The 26,429-nt window shown below is 44.9% G+C and overlaps 1 protein-coding gene across 4 annotated transcripts in view; it reads right to left on the reverse strand.

The window, feature by feature from the left end:
• Positions 1-828: 828 nt before the first annotated feature.
• LOC127052728 (E3 ubiquitin-protein ligase rnf213-alpha-like) overlaps positions 829-26,429 on the reverse strand; it is a 160,543-nt gene continuing 134,942 nt past the window's right edge. For 3 of the 4 annotated variants that reach the window (XM_050956653.1, XM_050956651.1, XM_050956652.1), the window contains 17 exons: positions 24,865-24,946; positions 24,178-24,212; positions 21,558-21,652; positions 21,126-21,276; positions 20,767-20,932; positions 20,139-20,230; positions 18,942-19,190; positions 17,209-17,350; positions 14,578-14,661; positions 13,783-13,951; positions 10,120-10,315; positions 8,581-8,658; positions 6,516-6,716; positions 5,450-5,539; positions 3,592-3,752; positions 1,487-2,167; positions 829-1,373 (listed from right to left, as the gene is read on the reverse strand). In XM_050956653.1, the coding sequence (XP_050812610.1) occupies positions 1,996-2,167; positions 3,592-3,752; positions 5,450-5,539; positions 6,516-6,716; positions 8,581-8,658; positions 10,120-10,315; positions 13,783-13,951; positions 14,578-14,661; positions 17,209-17,350; positions 18,942-19,190; positions 20,139-20,230; positions 20,767-20,932; positions 21,126-21,276; positions 21,558-21,652; positions 24,178-24,212; positions 24,865-24,946 (2,163 nt within the window). In that variant the 3' untranslated portion in view covers positions 829-1,373; positions 1,487-1,995. Of the gene's footprint in view, positions 1,374-1,486; positions 2,168-3,591; positions 3,753-5,449; positions 5,540-6,515; positions 6,717-8,580; positions 8,659-10,119; positions 10,316-13,782; positions 13,952-14,577; positions 14,662-17,208; positions 17,351-18,941; positions 19,191-20,138; positions 20,231-20,766; positions 20,933-21,125; positions 21,277-21,557; positions 21,653-24,177; positions 24,213-24,864; positions 24,947-26,429 lie in introns of those variants that run through there. The other variant, XM_050956654.1, reaches the window with a different exon arrangement.

Here is a 26,429-nt window from a genome sequence, read left to right on the forward strand (position 1 = left end):
CCTTAAACTGATTTAAATTAAACTGGTCCAGTTTCTTTGTGTGGGTGTAATGTGCCCTAGTGGCAATGGATTGAACCTGTGATTATATAGAGAGCTAAAAGCAGGAGCCTTTCCCATGTGAGCTAAAAGGCCTCTGCTAGCCAAACGCAGTAGCAGGCTCATTGACCTAGCTGGTTCAACCACTGGCAGGAGGGAGACAGAGGGCATACTGTATAAGGGGGGGGGTTATATAGAGAAGGCTTAAAAAGCAGAACTGAGAAATCTTTGATACTTGTTTTTTTCATTGAAAAATCCAGATTCATTGAACCAAGAATGGGAATTTCCTGACTAAAAATAAACAAAAAAAAAAAATGTTGAGAAAAATGTTTCAAAATTGTCAAGACATTTTGTTTGGAGATTTTCTAAATGAAAAAATTGTTTTCTGGTGCAAAGTTAACTTTTTGTTTCAGAATTGAAGCTGGTTAGATTAAAAGCAAAAGGTTAAAAAGAGAGAAAATGAAATATTGCAAAGTTATCAAAATGAAATGTTTCAATTGACCCAAAATGGGAAAACAAGGTTTTTTTAGTGTGCAAATATTTTGGGGATTTTGTCTTCTTGTCCTGATTCAAGATGGGGGAAAAATTTTAAATATCTTTTGAAAATATTAACAGAATGGGCGACCACTATTAAGAGAATTCCTATTCCAATTCATTTCACTAGAATGAAAAGATAATTTTCTCCCAGATGCACACACATATAAGAGTGCACAGACACAGATAGGGTTTGCTTGCGCATTCTCACTTTCACCAAGTCTTCAAACCTAGTAATAACTAGAAGAATGTGACACCTTCTTGTTCCATAGTTTATTGAAAGGCACAGGGAAATGTCTGCATTGAAAGCTAGGCAGAAAACTATAGATGCAAATATTTTTCCTAACACCTCATTTTTTATTAGCTGCAAAGCACTGAGCAGAGACCCACAGACTGTAAGGCCAGAAGGGACCACTGAGATCACAGATTCTGTAATACGGTGCATGCCATGACACGGCCCGAAAGAACTGGGAATGATTCCATCTGCTAAAGCATAAGAGCTAGAATACAATGGAGGGTGATTCGGACCAAGTCTGAGAATCCCTGGCTGAGATGAGTCATCAAGACTTTAAAAATTAGGGGCCTAATGCTCTGTTATCCATGGGGTCATCTCCTCCACTTTGTGTTATTCTTGCGCCAAGAGAAGGCAATGTGGCTGCAAAGGACCTTTCTGATTTGGTGGCATTTTACACGCGCTTTGCTCAGGCACAAATGACTGCAGGAATGGCCAGGCTGAGAACCAGCCTCGCTGACTCCAGTGGTTACTGCTCAGCGCAAGGCCCGGCCAACAATCGGAAGTTGTGCTGGTGTAACCATGTCAGCAAGGAGTGTGATCATTTTACCAAACTAGCTATACCCAGGCCAGCCCTAGGTTAGGGACAGTTACACCCGTATGCTAGAACCTGGCGCTTTTCACCTGCAGATGCCACAGCACTTTATGTAACAGATCAGTATCATTTCCCCCATTTTACTGAACAGAACACAGGTCTCCTAAGTCCCACCTCCCTGCTCTAGCCCCTGGGCTCCAGTGCTTCCTCTTACAGATCAGTGCACTTACAGAGGTATCGCTTACTCCCCTTCTCTAGACTGGTAGCATTAAAGCACCACATGTTGACAAGGCCATAGTGGCACAAGAATCATGCCCACAATTTGTAGTTCCCAGTGGGTGAAATTCACCCGCTTGCAGAAAGCAATGTGCATAGCAACACTCGCATAGCTGGTCATGCCCATAACATCTCAACTCAAATGCCCAGGCCTAGGCACCGCTTCAATCTGATTGAAGGCTTATTTTGATTCAAGTGATGCATCAGCCTGGTGATTTGACGAGACTCACTCAAGGAAACTCCTCTTCCTAAATCACTGTGGACTACAGGCTGGGTGTAGTAATTGGTTTTGGTATCCACTGGAAACAATTCAAGGACCCATTCACTCTTGGACGTAGCAGCGAGCGTATGTTTTGTTGATTAGCACAGCAGTTTTCCACACTGAAATGACGTTCTTCAGCTGAAGGTCTCGGCTCACAGCGCTGGTCAGATTCACAATGTAATTTTCTTCTTTTTTCTCATTTTTTAAATATTCTTGAAAGGTCTCCACTATCCTGTTCATAAAAGAAAACCGATTTGTAAATGTACAGGACACTGGTTCACAAAGACTAAGTGCTAATTCTGACAAGTGCACCCGATTTCTTGAGTTCCCTTTTCACACTGTTGGTCACTTCAGCAGATATAACAATGGGTATTTTTCTGCAGCAAGTTTTGACTTTTTGTCAAAAAATGAACACCCTCCCCCCCTCAAAAAAAAAAACACCCCTGAAAATGGTTTGGTTTTCAGCAACTAAAAAGTAAACATTTTCAGCTTAACACTGCTGAAAAGTGAAATGTTGATGACTCAAATAAATGAAAAAATCTCAAAATTTTTGATTTTCTGAACCAAATTTTTTTGAGGAAGGCAGATACTTCCTGAGAAAATTTACATTTAGTCCAAAACTCAGTTTTTCATTTGAAAAAGCCCTGCGTGTAAAGTTTCTAAAGCCTCAACTGGGGAAGATTCAAGAGTTGTCAGACAAGAGGTAACATTTCCTCTCATCAATTTTTAAGCAGAACGGTGTCCTCTTAAACAGCAGTGGGTGAAATTATCCAGTACTGGACATAACTCTGGGGAAGAAAACGAGGCATTAAAGGGTCATAAGGAATAGAAGATACCAAAACTCCAGCTCTTACCTAAAGAATGAGAGTTAATATCCCTGCTGGAATTTTTATCAATAACAATGGATGTTCTTATGATCCATAGACATGCCTAATCCGTTCTTAAGTCTCACTAAATTCTCAGCCTCAATGACTTCATGTGGCAGTGAGTTCCACAAGCTAATCACAAGCCATGTACAAAACTATTCCCTCTGACCAGTTTTGAATTTCCCATCTTTCAATTCCATTGAACATCCCTTTGTTCTTGTGTTATGGGACTGGAAGAACAGATGCCTCCTGATCTTCCTTCTCTAGATCAGTCAGTATTTTATAGACCATTATTAAATCTCCTCTTTTCCTACGTAACAATTTCAGTCTGTTCAGTCTCTCTTCATAAGAGCTTCTCCACACACCTGATCATTCTCATTGCCCTTCTTTAAGCCCCTCTAGTTCTGCAGTATGGAAAATCTGAGAATCTCTAGCCTAGATTATTAGCAGCTGCAGGTTATCTAATTCTAGAAGACTGGGAGATCAATGGAAAATGACCTTTTATATGTGATATGATTTGACCTTTCCCTTTTAATACAGCATACAAGTAATATACAGGCCATTTTAAGATGCTGGGTTTCTTCCCCTACATTTGCCTTGATCTTCTAATCTGCGTTTAAAAAAAACAACCAAACAAACATATCCACAAAGGCTCTTAAATCAACAGGGAATAATTTTTAAAGTGGTTTGTGCCTGCTCCAAATTAAAAGTAAAAAAAAAAATTCATCTGGATCTAAATGTTTGTACAGAGCCCTTCGAATATTCACAGACAAGAGAAATATGTCATTACCCCCAACTGTTTTTGTAGCTTTCCAATGCCACTGTGATCATTTCGTGTAGCTCAATGATAAAGAACTCAATATTGACAGTGGACAATGCAGTTGTCAGCTCCTCCCTCTCCTGGTCAGCCAGCTCGTCATGGTAGCCCTTGTCTATCAGGAAGAAGGGATTCTGAAATGAGAAGCACAGTGTGAGTGGTGGCAACTGCAGAGGTGCTGCAGAAGTGGCTGGATGCCCCATGAACAGAGCAGCTGAGGATGTGCCTAGTGTCCTTATTTGACTCAGAGCAGGTGTAGCCCGGTGACGCTTGCTTCTGTCCTACATATAGGGGGTGCTCCCAGGGTGGGATGGAGCAGTTGGCTCTGCAGGTGACCTCAGGCCAGTGCTGCGGTCCCTGTACCCAGCACAACGTTCAAAGCTTTTATTGACCAATATATGCTGGGCTAATGTCTATCAATCTATGATCCATCCATCCATCTCATATTATCAATAGTGATACCACAATGCATTAAACACACAGTATCAATAGAACATTAGATTGTAGATACATTTCTAGCAGTTACCTGGTCTGAATTGGTCTGTGTCTTTTTATAATCCTGTTCACTCGTGCTAAGTATCCCATAACACTTTGCAAAGCTGAAGTCAGCTTTGGAATTAGAAAAAAAGAAACTTGCCAAAGGCAAAATACATTAATGTTGTGCCTAGTACAAGCTGGACCAGTACTATCCAAAACAAAGTAAGGGAAGATACAGAACAACAAGTTAAGGAACTGACACAAGCTGGTGGGCTGGATTTTATGACATATAAAGCATTTTGTAACTTGTAAACCATCCTATAAATACTGCTTGCTAAAATATGTAACCGGCAGCACATCTTCTGTGTAAAGTGGATTTCACAACAGCAGCACAAGACGGCTTCACGGAAACGGCTATATTACAAAGCCTTTCTTCAGTACTATGCTATTATCATCATTGTTGGTGTTTTTGTAGCCATGTTGGTTCCAGGATATTAGAGAGATGAGTGGGTGAGGTATTCTCACTGGACCAATGTCTGTTGGTCAAAGAGAGACACTTTCGAGATACACAGAGCTCCTCTTCAGGTCAGGGAAAGACCAACAGGCATCTCTCTATACCCTTACTGACCTTTAGCAATAAACCTGACTGATCTCTTGAATATATTTCATAACAAACCAAGATGTGGGCAAGCAATTGTCTAAGCATTTTATGAACAGTATAAGGCCATCAGGTCCAATCCAGCCCAGCCTCCTGCCTAATCCGGGCCAGAGAATCTCCCCCAGAGATTTCTGCCTCTGGCACAATAACTCCTGGTTGAGCTAGAGTGGAGCATTGAGAAAGGAACGACACATCTAGATTTATAAACTCCAAGTGATGGAGCCTGACAGCAGCAGAGGAAGGACTACACAGCAAGTGAGCAGAGAACACTGGTCATAACTAGAGCTGGTGGGGAAATGTTGGGATTTTTTCCTGCACAAAAGTTTGACTTTTAATCAGAAAACAAAAGAGTAACTAAAATAATTGTGTCTGTGCTGTGCAGCATGACATTTGATAGTGAGATGGCCCTAGGGCCAGGCAGGTGCCTTTTGCTGTGTTCATGGAACTCTGTTCAGATCTGGTGGAGTTACACGCAATTGAAAATCACCCATTTCACAGTGCAGTTGGCTTTCAGCAACATGTCCAGAAGAGGAATTGGTTTTCAGCTGGAAAGTTTTTGTGCTTTACTTTTTTCAGCAAAGTCAAAATTTTCTGTGAAAAGCTTCAGTTTCTCAAAAACCCAATTTTCTGATTACAAGTTTTCAGTCTAGTCACAGCCCCATCCCAGGCACTCACTGGGGTGGATTCCTCCATTACCTGGTTCATTTGTACAAGTAGCGCTGATCTCTTTGCTGACAGGATCTGCCAAAGAGACAGGATGTGCTTCAGCTTGGTTTGTGGGACAACCTGGGATGAAACAACACAGACAGAGATTTACCCAGAAAACCTTAACATTGATATTTAAATCCTCATCACGGAAGTGAGCACATTCTATATGTGTTTCACAGTTGCTTTGCTACTGCCAAAGTTTTGAAGAATGTCAAACCACTGAGCTGGTGGGAATCACTGGCTAAGCACCTGGAACCAGAGTTTGCTGAAGAGCAAAAACAGCTTTTGACATCCTTTTGTAGGCACAGAGAGAATATTTTCTTTGTTTCAGTTTATTCAGCTAGTTCAGTTCAATGAATAGGTCATTGAGTAGAACGGTCAAGCTCTGGTTTGAAAAGTTGGGATCCTGCTGGCACCTGCAGGCATTTTCAGAGACTGTGCCCATGTGGATTATTCATTAGTATTACTTATTTGTATTGCAGTAGTGTCAAAAGGCACCAGTCACCATGTGCTGAGATGTAATAAAGAGACAATGCATGTCTCCAGATGAAAGCAGGGTAATCTTTTCAGAAGTGTCTAACTGATCTGGGGCTATGGAGGAGCTGAAAAACTTGCAGAGGTAGGAGGCAGGTGAGCTGAATTCCTGCAGAATGTTTCAGTTTAATCAAGTCGGCATTTTCTGACAGAAAACTCTACTCTACACTAGAATCTATACAGTAGGGTTGGTCAGAGAACGGGTTTTCTTCCACAGAACATTTCAATGAAAGGTTTTGTGGAAAATTTCAACCTGAAAATTGATGTTTTTGTTTCCATTTTGGGGTTAAACCTAAAAGTTTTCATTTTTTTTGATGGAAAGTTGAAATTTTCCATGGAAAGCAAAAATATTCATTTAGTCAAAACTATAATTTTTTGCTCAAACAATAGTTTTTGAAAGAAACTGTACTCTATGTTAATATATTCAGAATGTATAGTAGAAAGCATGAAAACAAAAAATACTTATTATAGAGAGCTTCACTGTCATTACCATGAATTCAAACCAAAGTTAATCTCTTACTGGTAAGTCTCTGAACTGCTTTGCATTAGCATCCATCTTCAGATCATTTCTGACATACTCAGTCAGGAGCCGCTCCGGGTTCCCCCCAGTCACGGCCAGGAACTCCGCAGCCACTTTCAGGGTGGAGAGTGCTCTGGAAATGTCGCTCACTGAACCAGCCTCTTCCATGATGTGTTTCATCAGACTCACGCTCAGTGGTTCCTATGGATAGCAACAGGACACAAAAGGCTGTCTGCAGGATTTCCACATCCAATTCCCATTACAATCAATGGCATCCAAATCTGCTAGGCAACTTAGAAAAACTCAGTCTTAAGTGTTTCCACACTGGTGTTATATGATCCAAGAGATTGTACACAATGTGTGAAGAAGATACGAGGAATTTTGTTAGAGATGCCGTATATAAGACAAATGAATATTAGATTAATAGATTCTAAGGCCAGAAGTGACTGCTGTGATGGTCTAGTGAGTCTGACTTCCTGTGTAACACAAGCCACAGAATTTCCCAAAAAGAATTCCTGTTTGAAGTATAACAGGTCTTTTAGAAAAGCATCCAATCTTGATTTAAAAATTGCTAGTGAGGGAGAATCCACCACAGCCCTCAGTAAATTATTCCAATGGCTAATTACTTTATATCCTGTCTAACTTCAACTTCCAGCCACAAGATCACAGTATACCTTTGTCTACTAGATTGAAAAGCTCTTTATTATCAAATATTTGTTCCCTATGTTGGTACTTAAAGACTGTGATCAAGTCACCTCATCCTTAAGCTGTGCTAATAATGCCAGGTTAATAATACACAAATACTCTTACTAAGTATTTTCTCTCATTCTGATAGTTAAGATTGTAAGGTTAGGTGACACTCCAAGCAAAACTCCTATAGAATGTAAGTGCTATACGTTTGATGATTTTGCTATATAATTCAAGTGAGAATTCGATTCCTGCTTGGCATTCTCGGGGAAGGTGACAAAAACTATAGAAAGGGTATCATTCTCTGTGAAACTGGAAAGGTTTAGAGATCAGTTTCGATGGAATCATACTACAGAGACCTTTGGTTTCATCAGTACTAAATTCTATGGGACTTTACCAGAAGGGAACATGAGTATTGCCAGACGGGATCAACGCCAGGCCCGTCTAGTACAGTCACCTGTCTCTGACAACACCCAATCCAGATGGCACAGAGGAAGGTATAGGAACCCCTCTCCCCCTGTACCGGATGGGTGATAATCTGCCCCCATGCTAGACCCCATCTGGACTCTGATAGTAAGAGACCACCTCAAACTCTAGAGTGGGAGGTTTACAAAATTTTTGTCATCACTAGTTATAGCTAACTGTGGATATTTTTGTAATCTACAGAAATGTCCAATCCTGTCTGGAACCCTGCTAACTTCTTGGCCTCAGTGACTTCTTGTGGCAGTGAGTTCCACAGGATAGCCATGTATTGTGGGAAAAAGTACGTCCTTTGGTCAGTTTTGAATTTGCCACTTTTTAATTTAATTGAAAATCCTCTTGTTCCTGTGTCTTGAGACAGGGAGAACAAGTGCCCCCCCCCCAAGTCGCTCTTCTCTAAATAACTATTTTATTATAGGAATTCTTTCAAAATGTGTTTGAACCAACAATGAGAGCATTACATCCGTGTCATTCAGAAATAAAATCAGGGCAGCCAATGGAGTAAAACTGTTGTGAACCTGGAGAACAAGGGAAGAGAACGAGGCCCCTGACTCCAAGTGGCCAAGGAATTGTACCAAAAATGTGCTTTTTAGTGGCTAAAGTTAGAGCTGAATGTTTCACTTGGCTCATCATGGGCCTGATCCTGGCCTACTCTAAGGCCGCTTTGTGCTGCGCCGAAGTCTCAAGCTGACCATCCAAATCCTGAAGGTGCCCAGAAATGAGTGGGGAGTTTAGCGAACAGTGCCCTTAATGGGCGAATGGACATACTGTGGGTTTTGGATATTTACCCAACCTTCTGACCGTATAGTGGCTATGAAAGCTGTTTACAGTGGGGGAAAGAGAGAGGATTATCTGAGTCTGAAGCTGGGGGAAAACCCAGGGTTTTTTTTGATCTCACCTGGCGCAATTGTTCTCTAACGTTCGCTTTCGTGGAGTGCAGAGTCTTCACATTGTTCAGCGCAATCGACGGAATTGTCTGAAAAGGAAAATGTTAGTGATTAATAACTGGTTTATAAAGCACAACATGTTCAATACAGAAAAAAATCCTGAAGCACACTCCAAGGGTTAAAGCAACATTTTCAAAAGCATCTAAGCGATTTAGAAGCCTACAGCCCATTTTGAAAAGTACTTAGGCTCTTAAGGCTGGATTTTTAAAGGTGCCTAGTGTGATTTTAAAAAATCATCTATTGAAATCAATGGGAGTTCAGGCTAAAGTGTTCAGAACTGCCTAAGTGACATAGGAATGTGAGTACCATTTTCAAAGATCATTTAATCACTTGGGTGCCCATATCCCATTGTTTTGCAGTGGGACTTAGGCATCTAACCTGCTCAGGTGCTTTTGAAAATTCCAACAGGCCTCTAGATACCTAAATAATTTCAAAAAACGAGGAGTCTGGTGGCACTTCAAGGACTAACAGATTTATTTGGGCATAAACTTTCATGGGTAAAAAACCCACTTCTTCAGATGCAAGATTTTTCTAGCCACAAAAGCTTATGCTCAAATAAATCCATTAGTCTTTAAGTGCCACTGGACTTCTCATTGTTTTTGTGGATACAGATTAACACAGCTACTCCTCTGAGAAATCGTTTAAAAAATCTGGCCCCTAGGAGCACAAGTCTCATTGCAAGTCAATGGGATTTAGACTCCTAAGCAGACCTGGGAGGAAGATAGTTTTGCTATCCTCTGAGAATCTGGGAGTTCAAAACCTTCTCTCTTCCAAATTGAGATGGGAACTCAAAATCTCGAACATTTTCACAAACAGAAAAATGTTTTGGTTTGGGTCAATGGAAATGTTTTGTTTTGATAATTTCAAAAATGTTTAATTTTCATTTTGATCTCTTAAAACTAATAAATAACTATAATTTCAAAACACACCATGGTTTCAAACCAGAAATCAAACAAGAAAACGAGGGTTTTTTTATATTTCCAAAACATTTCTCTAATTTTCCTTTTTAGTTAAATGAACAATTTGTCAAAATCAGCATGTTCCCAGGGGAAGATTTGGTCCTGATGAATTGGCATTTTCCAACAACAACAAAACTGTGTCAACAAATTCCCAACCAGCTCTGCTCCTAAGTCCCTTGTGGAAATGGGTCCTAGGCTTCTAAGTCACTTAGGCATGTTTGAACATTTTAACCTAAGTCTAAACACACTGGGGCTCGTTTGCCAATGCATTACCCCCAATTTACACCACTGTAACCCCACCGTAACCAATGGCGCTAAACAGGTGTAAATCTGGAAAAGGCCACAGTGGATCAGGTCTTTCACCTCACATCACCATTTCCACCTGTGCATCCTGATTTGATTGTGCTTTGTTCAGGTGTGAATAACTCACACAGATGCCAGGCCGCAGAGCAGCAAGCACTGAGAATAAAATCCTGGATGCACTGAAGTCTACGGCAGAGCGCCACCTCCATGATTTCATCCTGAACTCACCTGGGCTTTCACGACGGGCTTCCCGCTGATGAAGCGGTGAATCACTTGCTTCTGCAAAGTCAGGAAGTTATAGTGAGTGGTTTTGGTTCCATCTTCCTCTAGGACGTACTGGAAATTTGACAGCGCCATGGTGATCAAGTCGCTCTCGGTAACTCTTAACACAGAGGCGTGCTTCACCTCTTCCGCTGAAATAGACCTGGAGAGAAGGGAAGAACAATGTGAGGGGTCATCTTCTTTACTGCCAAAGAAATCTAAGATGAAACAAGCCTTGGTGGGCCATTTAGCCCATCTCTCCAGCCTTGTGCTCAGGTGCCAATTCTTGGGAGTCTCATGATTAGTGGTTCCAGCTCCTGGAGTCATGGGAGAAAAGCAGCTCCCATTTTTAAAAAAGGGACGTTTCCCACCCTGGTAGTTGCTAGGAAAAGCTTGAAATCTTGACCTTAGGAGGCAAATAAAAGCACCTCCACCTTTATTATTGTTGGTCCTTTGACCCAAGAAAATTAGCCAGCATTTAGGGCCTTGTGGGACTGTTTCCATTAAGAGGAGAAATGGATGATACAGGTCAGGTATTTCTTTGGTGCAACCCTACTTTATTACAGGATGCACATGAAGTCCTGGTTCCCTGAACACAGCAGGAACACACACACAAGCAGGAGGTGGGTCCCTGGCTCACCATTTCTAAGTCTGGAGGCGCTCTGTCTCTGGGCCATGCTCACCACTGCTTCTCTAGTTTTCTACTGACTTTCTTCTCCTGTCTTTCTTCTTCTCACACATAGACATGGTTTGAAAAACAACCCACTAGCCTTTTACACTTGAAATCAGCCTCAGGGAAACCCCTCATCCCACATGGCTTACTTTCTGATTGGCCTTGCCATGTGGTCTAGTGCCTTGGGTGGGGGCTTCCATTGTTTCCACCTATCATTACACACAGGGGTAGTAAATCGCTCCTTCAATTCAGTCTGAAATAAAGATGCTTCACACACGCATCAGCTTTAAGGAAGTCAGTGATTGAATGTAGATCAGAGACCCATTTGATGCCATCGTCTAGCATAATAGTATTTTTTAAAAATCTTGTGTCTTTTGAAAAAAACAACAAGGAGTCCAGTGGCACCGTAAAGACTAACAGATGAATTTGGGCATAAGCTTTCGTGGGTAAAAAACCCTCACTTCTTGCAACTGAAGAAGTGGTTTTTTACCCACAAAAGCTTATGCCCAAATACATCTGTTAGTCTTTAAGGTGCCACTGGACTCCTTGTTGTTTTTGTGAATACAGACTAACATGGCTACCCTCTGATACTGGTGTCTTTTGAGGCAATCTTGTGATTTCTGGGGAGCAGACTCATGTTCTTTTTCATGCGTGGCAGAGCTGCTCACAGTGAGCCAAACGCTACTCTCCGTCACATCAGCACAATAGCTACATGGGAGTCAGTGGAGGAAGAGGCCATAGCTGCTCTGAATGATGTGCTACTCGGCTGATTTCTTGCCACATGCCTTTCTATTCACCTCCTGGAGTTGGGAAGCTCGGGGAGCACATTTCCAGGCTTTCCCCCACAGCCATGAAGGCCAGAGACTGACAGGGAAGCTGAGACTGGCAGTAAAACAGGGACAGTTGGCAGCACAGCCATCCAGAGAGAGGAGACAACAAGGGGAAAGCAAAGAAAGACTCTGCAATCTCCAGCACTGAAGGCCTTTGCTGTGTGAGCCAGAGGACCAAAGGTCAACTTTACAAAGGTCTTTGGGCACCTACAGATAATAAGTAGTAATAACCTCTAGCTCTTAAAGCTAAGTACCATTATCCCCATTTTACAGTTAGGAAGACTGAGACACAGTGAAAGGCAATTGACTTGCCCAACATCACTCAGCAGAGCCAGGATTAGAACACAGGTCTTCTGTGTCCACTAGCCTATAGTACCTCCCATTGCATCTACTGAAAACAACAGGAGTTTGGAGCCTAACCTGCCTTGGTACTTTGGAAAAATCCCACAAGGTGCCTCTTTGCATCTTCAGGTGCAAAACACCTTTGTAAATCTGGCCCTAAGAGTTTCAACCTGCCCCATTAAAGCCAGTGGGAGTTTTGCTCTCGTGGTTATACCAGCTGAACTGAAATCAAGCGCTTCTTCGCCTTTTGGCTAAGACCAAGTGCACCAGTTGATCTGAAGTCGGTTTAAAAAAATCAGTGTAGTTGCACTGGTGCAAACCCCTGTGTGGACGGACCTATATCAGTTTACAGCTGGCTTGTATGGGTTGGGCTAACCTGGTATATCAGCATATTTTGTACCAATTTTGCTATTTTTGGGGTTGTGTGTAATTTTTTTAGCTAAATAGATTAATTGGTTCAACCCCCAGCCAGGTGCATTTGCACCAGTATAAAGATGCTTACACCACTATAACTTATTACCCTAAATATATGGGAAAACTACACTGCTGTCAACATCTTCATACTGGTACAGCTGTGATCACACTCTGGGTTATATGCCACTGAATGTCTGTAAAAAGGCAGTTCCCTGTTGGGACCATAAGCATCTTGCTGTGCTCCTTGGTCCTTCCTTACAGTAACATGGAAAGTTACCCTGGGGTCAGTATGGAGTTGATTGTTGTTGGGGCAGGGTCGGATTCTGATCTCAGCTACCCTAAGGTAATTCTGGGACCAGGGTGCTGGGTGCTGAAAGCTATTGAACAAAACTGTAAACCCCTTAGATTATGGAAACTACTTTAAGCCAGGGGTGCTGCAGGACCCCCCGCACCCGTAGTTCCAGCACCCCTGTCTGGGACACTAAAATAAGACCAAATCAACTTTACACGCCACCTGAGAAGACCTTGATATAGCTTCACCCTAACTGCCTCATTGCACTAGGTCATAAGAGTTATGTTTTCTTCTTGGAGAAGTCTGACCTGGCCCTCCTCAGATAGATGGCTGTACATCCAGAGGTGAAAGTAAGTCAGTACACTCCGGCGTATTGGCAAGAGCCAGTACGCCATGCCGGCCTGCATCGGCTTCTGTGGCAGGGATTCAAAGGACTCTGCAGGGAGCCCCGAGCCCTTTAAATCCCAGCCCGCAGCTCCAGCGGCCAGGCTGGGGCCAGCATTTAAAGCACTCCTCTGAGCTTCCCACTGTGGCGGGAAGCCTGGAAGAGCCCTTTAAATCCTGGCCCCGGCCCGCTGCAGCAGCTGGGCGGTGAACTCGGAGGAGCCCTTTAAATCCCGCCCACAGCTTTGGCAGCCGGGCTGGGGCCAGCATTTAAAGGGCCCAGAGCTCCATGGCAACTGGAGCCGCGGGCCCTTTAGTTCACCCCGGAGGCTACCAGCCACCTCTGCAGCTGGGAGCCTCCTGGGTAATTTAAAGGGCCTGGGACTCCCAGCCACAGCTGGTGCCCCAGGGCCTTTAAATCTTGAGGCCATGCCTCTTCTGGATGAGGCCACGCCTCTTCCAGATGAAGTCACACACCCCCAGGACTCTGGCCGTACGGATAAGTCCTATGAGTTACTTTCACCCCTGTGTACATCAGGAGTAACATCACTGACATCAGTGGAGCTATGCCTGTTTTATGCCACCTGAAGTGAGATGAGCCTCAAGATCTGTTTTAAGATGAATTGTTGATTTATGGGTAACTAAAGTTACTTAGTCAAAGTGGTTCACCCCTAGGGGTGAGGCTTGAAAGATACCTTTGCTTTTCCTTAGTGAGTTTAGCAGCTGTGTCAATACAGCTGTTCTGGAGCCGTATTAAGAATTTTGTAACAATGGAAGTTATGGATGGAGTGGTTGGCAGGAGGTCCAGGATATCAGTGTCAGCGCTGATCTCCTTGCACCACAGTTCCTCAGGGATACTGATTTCTGTAACAAAGCAGAGAATCTTTCACGCTGTGTGCACAGAATCACAGGAACCAGGGTATCAAGTGGCAGGTGGGGAAAGAAATGGTTTTTACAAAATAATTCTCCACATTTTTCATGCTGTCTTTTTGTTAAATTTTCAAACTGAATCTAAACAAACAAACAAAATTCAACCAACTGGCTGGAAAAAAACAGTAAATGTTTTATGAGAAAAGAAGTTGTGAAAAACTTGCAACAGTTAGAAAAAAATTAAAAGTCACCTCCGCTTCTAGCTAGCGATTTCCATATGCCAAAATGCTCAGTTAGCTTACACAACTGGATAACCTGATTATCACTGCCCTTTCGGTATGCCGCTCCCTTCCTCACCAACCCTGCAAAGATTCACATCCATGCTGAGCTTTAGACATTTCAAGTAGCCCCAGTGAAGTCGGTAGAACCCCTCAGAGTATGTTAAGGATGTTCATGTCTTTGCAGGATAGGGGGTAATCTGGGACCAGCTGTGTGTCAGGGAATACTTGGTAATTACTCTGGAGTAGACTCATACTCAGTTTCACAGCTGAATTGTTTGTTTGTTACACGACAGAAAAATATCTAGACAGGAAAGTAAAACACCATGAAAGTCAAAATACCTGAGCTTCTGGGGCTTGATCTTATATTGCTCCACACTTTCTGAACAGTCTGTATGGCTCTTTCAAAAATCAAACACTGATCACCTGAAGTTGGAAGAAAACATGTCATTTATCAACATACTTTTCCAGAGGAAAAAAACAGTTTCCCTCATGCAAACCTACTTCTAATAGTAAAAAGACGAATTGAAATGTTAACATACTTTGCAACTTTAAAGAAGCTTTACCAACAGGTATGAGGTAAAATTTTGAGAAGTGCCTATGTTTTTTGGGAGCCTGAGATTGATTTTTGAGAGATTTAGGCACTGAAGGCTAGATCCACAAAGGGATTTAGACACCTAATTGCTATTTTGTGCCCCTGAAGCCAAACTTTAGATATTTAAAATCACCACTCAGCTGCCACTTAACTCTGCAGTTGCTTAAATTCCCACTGGTAAAGTCCCCTAGATGCCTAAATGTCTGCTAGGTGGCATGCACACAGCCCCCTAAATCCTGACACCTCCTAAGCCCCAGCACGATTCACCGGTGGTAACCACTCCAACTTGGCACTGCAGAGCCCTCAGCTGGATACAGTGTCCAGATCTGGGCATCACACTTGAGCGAAGATGTGGACAAACTGGAGAGAGTCCAGAGGAGAGCAACAGAAACAATAAAAGGTTTAGAGAACCTGAGCTATGAGGAAAGATTGAAAAAACTGGGCATGTTTAGACTTGAGAAAAGAAGATGACAGGGGGACTTGATAACAGTCTTCAGATACGTTAGGGGCTGTTATAAAGAGGATAGTGATCAATTGTTCTCCATGGAGACAGGACAAGAAATAATGGGTTTAATCTGCAGCAAGAGAGAGTTAGGTAACATATTAAGAAGGGTCATTACATTCTGGAATAGGCTTCCAAGGGAGGTTGTAGAATCTTCATTATTGGGTTTGGGGTTTTTTTAGGAGCATGCTGGACAAACACCTGTCAGAGATAATCTAGGTTTACTAGATCCTGGACTTGATGATATCTCAAGGTCCCTTCCAGCCCTACATTTCTATGAGTCTATGAACTAGACATCTCCCCACCTATCTCATCTGCAGAAGCCCAACACAGCAAGCATTCTCAGAGGGTGGTGATGGACAGCAGGAGAGAGATCACTTGATCATTACCTGTTAGGTTTACTCCCTCTGAGGCACCTGGCATTGGCCACTGTCAATAGACAGAATACTGGGCTGGATGGACCTTTGGTCTGACCCAGTACGGCCATTCTAATGTTCAGAACCCAGGGTCCCTAGGCTTGCAGGTAAGTGATCTAATCACTGGGAAATTGGGTATTCTGAGCTAATACCCTCTCAATCTCTCCTGTTGAACCTGCTCCACTTTATATAAACTACTTAGATATTAGCTGGAGCAGAGGCACTGGAGCCGGGCTCTCCCAGGTGGGTAATCTGATCACCAGGGTACAAAGCCATTCTCTCTCTGGGTAAGTATTAATCTGTGGATTCCCTTAGGGAGCCTGGCGTGTAACTATCAGGTGTTGCAACGCTGAGTTTAGTCCCCTTTGTGGATCTAGCCCTGAGAAGATCACGGCCAGGTCTACACTTTGAGCACTTTGCCAGTGTGGAGATACCAGTATCCTGTTCCAGCAAAGCACTCCTAGTGCGGACACAGCATACAGCGGACAAAGCACTTTTGCTGGTTTGGCTTATTCCTGCCTCCCTGAGCAAAATAAGCGGTCTTGGTGAAAGCATAGTGCAGCTGGCATAACTGTCTCTGCACTAGGAGCTTTTGCCATCAAGCTCTGTCAGTCACAAAATTGCAGCTCATCACACCTGACTAGCCTGGCCATGCTGTCACAAGTCTGTAATGTGGACCTGGCCACAGTCTTATGGAAAGCCAACGCTCTTAGGCTCCTCAGTCACTGAGGCATTTTGACTGATTGCTCTCACTGGCTTCTTGGACGGATGTTTACAATTTGCACATAATTGCAGAACTGTGGGTGTTCTCCTTGGTCCACAGGCCTGATCCAAAGCCCACTGCAGGAAATGGGAGCATTTCCCTTGATGTCTGTAGTATTTGGCTCAAGCCCCAGGCATGCCAGCATTATTCCTTGCCCAGAGACCACGCCTAGCTCAGCCATGTACGTTCCTTGGGTTCTTTACTGTTGCTCAAGAAATACATACAGATTATTGGGTGCATTGAGGCTGCCAGGGGTTGTCCCCACAATGCCAAGCTGCCCTAAAGCCCCGAGAAGATCCCTGCAGCACTGAGGAATCCACAGGTTCATAGGGCCAGCGCACAGCGACGATTCACACCAGCTGGAGAGATCTGGCCCCACTGACTCCAATACAACTGTTCCAAGGGTGGATTTGGTACCATAACCCTAGAAGAAGGGCTGGCTCTAGCAATTTCGCCGCCCCAAGCACAGCGGCATGCCGCGGGGGGCGCTCTGCCGCTTGCCTGTCCCGCGGCTCCGGTGGACCTCCCGCAGGCTTCCCTGCAGGGGGTCCGGTGGTCCTGCGGCTCCGGTGGACCTCCCGCAGTGGTCCACCGGAGCCCGGCAACCGGCAGAGTGCCCCCCACGGCATGCTACCCAAAGCACGCGCTTGGTGCGCTGTGGCCTGGAGCCGGCCCTGCCTAGAAGTATGAAGTGTACCTGAGAGGTTGTCCCGTTCCAAGAAGTTTCTCACAGAAAGCCCTTCACCTTCATGGATATCACCGTTTTGGAAACAGTGGATCAGAGAGCGCTGCAGAGTGAGAATTTCAGGCAGGTGCTGTATGTGTCGGATGTGCTGGTGCTGTAAGAGAAAAGTAGCTACCTCTGTAACATGACGCCTAAGTTCAGTGGGAGAGAAAAGATGCTATTTGGATGAATGTCGCGTGGTTTTGATGTTCCTGCAAACTTCATGGTTATGTGGGTGTCTGGCTGTTTTGCATGATTGGAGCAATGCAAAGCAGCCAGTGGGGACCGGTCCATCCGGCTCCAAGCCCCTTTGGACTTTTTAATAGTAATCTACTTCATCCCTACAGTTCTCTATTGGACCCTAGGAAAGCTATGCAAAGATCCTGCTACCTGCCAACCTCCAGCCAACCGCCTAGCATTTCATACTGATCATTGCTAGCACACCTGTTCTAATGCAAACTCAGATTGTCCATAGGCATATGCTGCAATCAACCAAAGCTGCCTGACTGGAATGGAACTAGCAGATCCCACCTGCCTTGTTTCTCTGAGCCAGATTAAGAGGTGTAGTATAAACAATGGTGTGAATTAACCCCCTTGTGAGGATAGCTGTCCTATTTCTTTACATGTGTAGCAGGAAGCCTGGTAGAGGGGGAAGAGATTAAAGCAGGAAAAATGGTGTTTTTTCAAAGTCAGCTAAAATGCATTCATTAAGCGCTGTTCATAAGACCTGTGAAACCCTGTCTACACTAGGTTTTTTCCTACTGTGGACAAAGAACATTAGGATTAGAGAGGGATGGCGGGCTACAGGCAAACTACGATTTTCTTTATTCTAATAAAATTCCTTGTTCAGTGTTTGGAGAAATCAGCTATCGTCACATGACTCCCTTGCAACTGGTCAGTGAGTGTGAGTCGCCTGAGAGAGTCCAAATGAGAGTAAGGGAGTAAATCTTGCACATCATCTCAGAATCTGGCTGTATGGGCATAACTTAAACCTGAGCATTCATGTTTAAATACAGACACGATGGAAGACCTAGCATAATTCTCCTGTCTTTAAATCAAGACCTTAACGTAACTGTAAGTAAAAGCCCCACCTAAGACAAAAGCCATGTGTGAACCTGCACAGGAGCTTTTGGTTGAGTATGGTTTTGAGCAGCTGTTTGTTTAAGGGAAGAGGGATCACACTGGGCTACACCAGAAAATGAGGTCAGTTTAATTATGTCAGCATCTATACTGAAGTGCTACAGCGGCACAGCATTGTAAGTGTAGACAAGCCCACAGAAACAGAGGTCAGACAAGAACAGGCTAAGAGGTAGAGACTGCCAGAAGGAAGGAGCAGCTGCAAGCCGGTGGGTGACTCTGGCAGAAACCTGGGAAGAGGTCAGGGGTGCAGACTCAACGATTGCTCTTGGTGCTGTGAGCAACAAAAGCGGTTTCCTGCTAGTTGATTCCCCCTGTGTTCAAAGACATGAGTCTTTGTTCATTATTTGTAAATAAACAAAACTGCAGTAAAGAAAATATCAAACTCCATCAATTTCTACTTCCAACTGGAACATCCACAAGGCCCCAGACACTGACTAGCTTGTTGGACTGAAAAGGGGTTACAATGTATTCACATCTGTGTGTGTGTGTGTGTGTGTATGTATGTGTGCTGTTCTAACCCACATGCTGTTTGTGTGTGCACATTACTTCAAATCACCCCAGAGCACCTTGGACAGTAGTTCTAGGAGCACAGGGAACTGCTTTGCTCCATTTTCTTGCTGCACCAGATGGGTCAGGCGTTGGACTGTCATCCTCTGTTCAAATCTCCACATGCAGGGCATGTTGATCGGCCCACAGGTCGGCAGGTGGCTGAAAGGTGGGGTCTGGCCATAGGCTACTTTCAGGAGAACATTTGAACTGTGAGCTCCCTCCTTTACAATCTGCTGCCTTGCAGAAGCAAGTTTCGGCTCCAGCACCTGTGAGATGTGAGATGTCAGCTAGGAATCAAGTCTTGTTATAAAGCAGCCTGGCTCTTCTAATTGGTCTGAGAGGCAGCCTGGGCTGGCTCAGAGTTAAGGCACCAGACTAGAGATCTGGGTTCAATTCTTGGCTCTGCCACCGACTCCCTGCGTGATCTCAGATTTCATGATTTTGTGTCTCCATTTCTCATCTGTAAAAAGGGACAATTATCCTGCCTTTGTCTATTTAAACTGTGAGATCTTGGGGGCAGGGGACTGTCTGTCTGTGCAGCACTCAGCTAGGGATGATGGAAACTCCCTAAGAGTGGGTGAGGGGACACCGGCCCCCAAAACATAGCCCCATCCTAACCCCTTCCCCCCAAGGACCTGGACCCCTGCTCCTCTCCTCCCTCACCCCACTGTCACTCGCCCTTATGGCTGGTAAAAAGTTGGAGGGCCATGGCCCCCTGGTCCCCCATGCCCAGCACAAAGGGACTCTTTGTATGTGTCTGTGCAGTGCCTGGCAAAATGGGGCCCTGATCTTTGTTGAAGCCAACAGGCCCTAGTGTGATAATAATAATAATGAAATGCCAACAGAACTCTTGGAAATGCAGAGTGGCAGGCAGTTTAACACCAGGTTCATAGACCCTCAAAGACACCGAGGTTTCCCTTCTAGTACGCTGAACACAATGGACGAGTTTTTGCACTGGAAAAGTGAGCCAGGCTTAATATAGTCTCTGTGGTTCTATCAGGTTCTTATAACGTGCCCATCACTGTGGCATCTGAGCACCAAGGGGTTCTTTGGCAAAAAAGTGGCATTTTAGAAATGTTTTGTGTGACTTCTGGTTTGAGACAGTGGCATGGAAGTCTCAGATGGGCTTTTTCTGGCTCTCTCTGTCTTACCCTGAGTAAACAGCCAGTTTGTTTGTGATATTTACCATGTATAGAAAACCAGTCCTCACATACCTGGAAGAATGACTGAGTTACGGCTTTTAAGCAGTTTTCCCACTGTACTCTGTCTTCTTTCTCATGCATACATTTAATGGCCATGTTTGTGTCTGTAAGAAATATACCATTACACATCAGCTTTCACCATTTAACATAAAATAATGATCAGATCTAACAGAGAGGAGTTGCAGTAAATATTGTCATTCATAATAGTGAAATGAATTACAGTGTTACCAGGCAATTGAATTCTTGAGTCATAAGATATAGGAGCACATGAAAATATTAGCCAGTTACAAATCAGTTTATTGATAGGCTCGTAGGTTGTAAGGCCAGAAAAGAGTGTTATGATCATCTAGTCTGATTGCCTGCATAACACTGGCCATACAACCTCAGCCAGTGATTTCTACACCATGCCCATCACCTCTGTCTGAGCTATAGCAGATCTTTTAGAAACAGAGATCACATCTTCATGTCAAGACTCCAATTGCTGGAGTATCCATCTCATCCCTACATGAGCTGTCCTGATGGGTCATTCCCCTCTATGATAAACATTCTGAACCTGATTTTAGTCTGAATTTGTCATAAATACAGCAGCAAAAAACAAAAAACAAAAAACAACAGCCTCTAAAACGAGGCGTTTCTTTACCTGCTGTGCTGTCGAGGATGTGTCTGAGGAACAGGTGGACTGTCATTGTTCCATCGTCTATGTTTCCACTAAGTGACTCTGCTAGGAACTGGATGTCTTTTTCAAGGTGGTCACAAAAGAACTTTTCTGTGTTCTGGGGCTTCACTTTCATTAGCTCCAAAATGGACTAGAAGGCAAAGTATTTCCATAGCTTAGCTCTGAGGAAGCATTTCCCCTTTTCATTGTACAGATACCTCCACAAAGGCAATGTATAACTCAGACAAAATTACCATTACAATTTATAGCCTGTTAGTGGTGTATAACACTGATCAGTTATTACAGACAGACAGACATTTTGCCAGGGGCATTTGTTTTCCCACCTGTCTATCAGTAAAAGTCCCCAGGAGCATTGAAGAATGGAGCAGTGCTCTGGCGATGCAGACTGAGGTTGCAGGCAGATCCCTCTCTGTCTCATTGTTCCGTGAGGATGGATTCCCCAGCACATAGCCTCTCTCTGTTTTATCCTCTGTGCTGTTTTAAGAAACCACAATTTATTTGACAGTCATAGAGATCAGATTTTTCTTCCAAACCTTGTATCTGTTTGGCGTTTCACCCTAACCAGTTCACAATTATAGTGACTGTGGGGTCACATTGGGGTGGGGAAAAGGATTGGAATTTTGAACTTTCAGTGAAATTTCCCTTAAAATTGGCACCTATAGTTCACCCCAGTAGACAATTCCCAGACAGCTGTGTGGGTTTAAGTTCACACAGTCTCATTCCTTTTACATTACATGCAATGATTTTAAACTTACGTATCTACTTCCTCAAATCCCTGGACCGGTTTGTGATCAGTCCCACCGACCTTGGAGCCACACACACATTTCATAATCTCCATGGGCAATCCACACTGTTGTCACAGGGACAAGGTCAGCTTTAGACGTTTTTTAAAGAATCAGCAATACAACAATTGTACAATGGTTTGCTCAGCTGCTAGCCAGACAGCACCACTCTGCAGCTGAGCAAGAAACAGACTTTGCACAAATCACTGGAGGCAGAAATATTCACAAGAGTGAATAGGACAGACTGTGAGTGTGCAATATACTGGCATTGTGCATAGGATCATGTTTCTCAGAATAGCCAGTGGAGTTAGAGCTTGTCTACACAGCCCCTCAGTGCATGGGAGGTTGGGGTGTGAAAGTACACACACCAATTGTCTCTGTGGAGCCAACTCCCGCACACTAAAAGTGCTGTTGAATCAGAAGCACGTCCACGTGCAGTATGGAACGTTTAGTGCACAAGAGGCAGCAGAGTCCATACGGTGATTTAGTGTGCAGGACAGTGCGCTGTAGTTCACACCCTGGCTTGCTGCACACAAAGTGGCCATGTAGACAAGCCCCATGGCTCCCCAAACACACTGAAATTCGCAGGAGGGGAGAGGAGCAGCTCCCTTTGAGTGTACACAGCTGTTGTCTCACCAAACGTACACAGAATGAGCATGACTGCTAGTGCCAAGACTGCTAGTGCCAGATCGGTCACTGTTGAAAACCACATTGCTAGAACGGAGGAGGAGGATTAGGTGCAGGGTACTCAGACCTGCAGTCAGGAAGGCCCAGACCCACCACGGTACTTCATGACTAAGTCCCAATTTCAGGCATCACTGCGAACCACAAAACTCCTGCTCAGCTACCACCTAACCCTTTAGCATCTACACTCACTCAACACCTCTGCTCTCAGGGGACAAGTTCCCTCAGTGCTGAAGTTTCTGCCTCTAGGCATGTGCACTGCTGCCTCCCTCTAGGTATCCAAATGCCGATCTCTGCCTCAGGCCCAGAGCAACCCAGGAAAAGGACCCAGTTCAAAACGTAGCCAGAGGAGCAGGATCCTGCACACCTTTCAGCCCAGTGGTTGGAGCACTCACCCCAGGAAATCCAGGTTTAATTACCTCCTTGGCCCAAAGGATTTAAACTAGGGGCTCCCACCTCCTAGAAGGGAGCCCTAGACACTGAGCTATGGGAGACTCTGATGGGGCTCCCTCAATCTCTCCTGGTGATGCTGTTCCATTGAGGCTAAACAATGAGTCATTGGAACAAGGGGACTGGACCCCTGGGCCCCTGGGTCCTCCACCTCCCTAATCACTGGACTGCAGACTCCTTCTCACCACCACTACCTCCTCCTCCTCTTCCTCTGGTTGTTTTGTGTGGAGTGACACAGGCTTCATACAGATGCAGCTTTGGATATGATGAAATTCTAGTATCACAGGAGAGTAGCTTGGATGCACGGCAGTGAAAATCTCAATCTTTATGCAGAGTGACACAGAAATGACCTAGGTGCCTAAGCCCCTTTGGATCATTGAGCAGAGCTAGGCACTTCCCTGCAGCCTGGACCAAGGAGGGGGGAAGGGCTTAGCATGTACCCCCAATCAGTATTTCCCATTGGCTGGCCTACGCAGCTCCTCACCTGGCATGCTGGCTTGGTGTGTCACATTGTCAGGTGCCTGTCTCTGCCCAGGCATTGTGCAGGGAGCGAGGTGCCTAATTCAGGCTCTGTGGATCCCACTGCTGCTCCAGCGCTTTTCTAAGTGACTAGAATTTAGGTGTTGCCTAACGTCTAACCCCCTTTGTGGAGCTGGGCCTAAAGCACTTGCAGTGCAAAAGCAACTACCTCTACAAACACCACATGTTTTGTTCCTACAGGCCACGCCATGGGACTCTTTATATTCTGTAACTGTCTCCGCAGACACATCTACACATGGAACCCGCACTTACCAGCGTGGTGCCAGCCCAGCTGTAGCGATGGCCGGGCCGTACATAGAGGTTGATGAGCCTGCTACAGCCCGGGCTAAGAGAGGTGAGTCTTTTGGCTCACGCAGGAAACAATTGTGCTCTTAGATCTGGAGGAGGCAAGTTCAGTCCCCACCCAGGGGCTCCACTACCCTTACGGGGCGCCCCAGGGAGGGGCTACATGTGAATACAGCGATGGATATGAAACTCTCATATCACAGGAGACTAGCATGGGGATGCACAGCGGTGAAAAGCTCTGGCCTAGACACTATGTGAAGGTTTAGCTGCAATTTAAGTGCATATTTTTAAGTAGGGAGATCAGGTTAGGTGTTAGCTTACAGGGGAGGAATAGCTCAGTGGTTTGTGCATTGGCTTTCTAAACACAGGGTTGTGAGTTCAATCCTTGAGGGGGTCACTTAGGGATCTGGGGCAAAATCAGTACTTGATTCTGCTAGTGAAGACAGGAGGCTCGACTCAATGACCTTTCAGGGTCCCTTCCAGCTCTATGAGATAGATAGATCTCCATATATTTGTTTCAATGGCAAGTAGCCCTGTCCAAAGAAATCGGACATGTACATTCCAGAGACGTACAGATGCAGCATGTGGCTGAAGATACACATGCAATGAGCAACAGCTATGAAGAGACACTTACATCTTGAATGGGCCAGGGCTGTCCGCATCGGCATCCTGTGTGTGAGAGGGAAGGAGACCAATCAGCTACTGATACAGTCACACAAACAACACTAATGATAACACACCAGAACCTCAGCTGGGGTGGATCACCACACCTCCAGTGACTCCAGTGGAGCGATGACCAATTCTCCCAGCTGGGAATCTGGCTCACTGACTCCAATGGAATGATGGCCAACTGACACCAGCCAGGGACCTGGTCCCAAATTTCCTGCTTCTGTAAAAAATGACCTTGTGAAACAAGATTCTAAACCAGATTTCTGGTCAGTCTGAAATGCGGTCACTGCAGGACCAGCCTGGAGGGATACAGTTGGCTTTAAGCAGCCTTTACCCAGCTCTTGTACCAAGGCTGCCAGACCCTTCATTAACCTTGCTCTAATTTAAGACCAGCTTCTTATAGGCTCAGGGTACTTTTCTGTCAAGCAGGGATCAGCTAGACTCAGCTGTGTCCCAGTCATGCCCCATTTTCCCCAACTACATCTCCACCTGGAGGCTTGGAAAGGAGGTGGCACAGAAACCTCTCTGTATGTATACACCATTAGGGTTAAGCTGAATGGCTGCCTCCTGGCAAGCACATCTGGTATTACAATAGTGGTGCACTTAAAAGCAGTAAGAAAAAATATTGATAAAAAGTTTTTCTGCAACTTACTCCACATCTTTCTAAAGCGAAAATTTTTCCAGTGCATCACATCAAAGAGAAGGTCGTCCGGCATGGTCGGAAGGTAGGTCCCCTTGTAAACAAACCACAGTTGGACACCTTTACTACAGCGCTGGGGCAGAGCGGAAGGAAGGGCTTATGGATAGAGTGTTGGATGGGGATTTGGGAGATACAGGTTTGGTTCCTGGCACCTTCCACATATACAGTGACTAAGCTCAGAACCTCATTGCACCAAGCACTGCACAGACACACAGTTACTGAGATCAGGGCCACATCATGCCCCTATCAGAGTCCTGCATTTAGGACAGAAGAATCCCATGCACCGCTATAGGCTGAGGACCAACTGGCTAATCAGCAGTTCTCCAGAAAAGGACCTGGGGATTACAGTGGATGAGAAGCTGGATATGAGTCAGCAGTGTGCCCTCGTTGCCAAGAAGGCTAACGGCATATTGGACTGTATTAGTAGGAACATTGCCAGCAGATTGAGGGAAGTGATTATTTCCCTCTATTCGGCACTGCTGAGGCCACACCTGGAGTATTGCATCCAGTTTTGGGCCCCCCACTACAAGAAGGATGTGGACAAATTGGAGAGAGTCCAGCGGAGGGTAATGAAAATGATCAGGGGGCTGGGACACATGACTTACGAAGAGAGGCTGAGGGAACTGGGCTTGTTTAGTCTGCAGAAGAGAAGAGTGAGGGGGGATTTGATAGCAGCCTTCAACTACCTAAAGGGGGTTCCAAAGGGGATGGAGCTCGGCTGTTCTCAGTGGTACCAGATGACAGAACAAGGAGTAATGGCCTCAAGCTGCAGTGGGGGAGACTTAGGTTGGATATTAGGAAAGACTATTTCACTAGGAGGGTGGTGAGGCACTGGAATGGGTTACCTAGGGAGGTGGTGAAATCTCCTTCCTTAGAGGTTTTTAAGGTCAGGCTTGACAAAGCCCTGGCTGGAATGATTTAGTTGGGGGTCAGTCCTGCTGTGAGCAGGGGGTTGGACTAGATACTCCTGAGGTCTCTTCCAACCCTGGTATTCTATGATTCTATGCGGGACACTGCTTGGACACACAGCGACTGAGATCAGGGTTCTGTCGGGCAGGGTGCCGCACAGACACACAGCGACCGAGATCGGGGTCCTGTTATGCCCAGCACCATACAGACACATAATGAGACAATCCCTGCCCCAACGAGTTACAATATAAATAGACAAGAGGCGGGAGGAGAAAGATTCAGTGATTTGCCCAAGTTACTCAGGGAGAGGTGGGAACAGAACCCAGGAAACCGGAGTCTTAGTCCAGTGCCAGATCCCCAAGGACACAGCCGCTCTGAATGAGTAATAAAATACTGGTACGGAATCATAAAGCAAAATGGGCCTATAAAAGTGCTCAGCCTTCAAAGCAGGCTGCTGGCTAGGCCAGATCAATTCTCACAAGAGGTGTTTGTGCTACCCAGCTTCATGCCAAATTCTCTCCCTTCGTCCCAGGCAGAGGTTTTCATTTCCTTGTGCTAGGTGGCTTTCTCGGCCTGAGCACAGACAGCATTCTTCTTCCACTGGGAAT

Source organism: Gopherus flavomarginatus, chromosome 5 (assembly GCF_025201925.1).
Source record: "Gopherus flavomarginatus isolate rGopFla2 chromosome 5, rGopFla2.mat.asm, whole genome shotgun sequence".
In the NCBI taxonomy this organism is placed as follows: domain Eukaryota; kingdom Metazoa; phylum Chordata; order Testudines; family Testudinidae; genus Gopherus; species Gopherus flavomarginatus.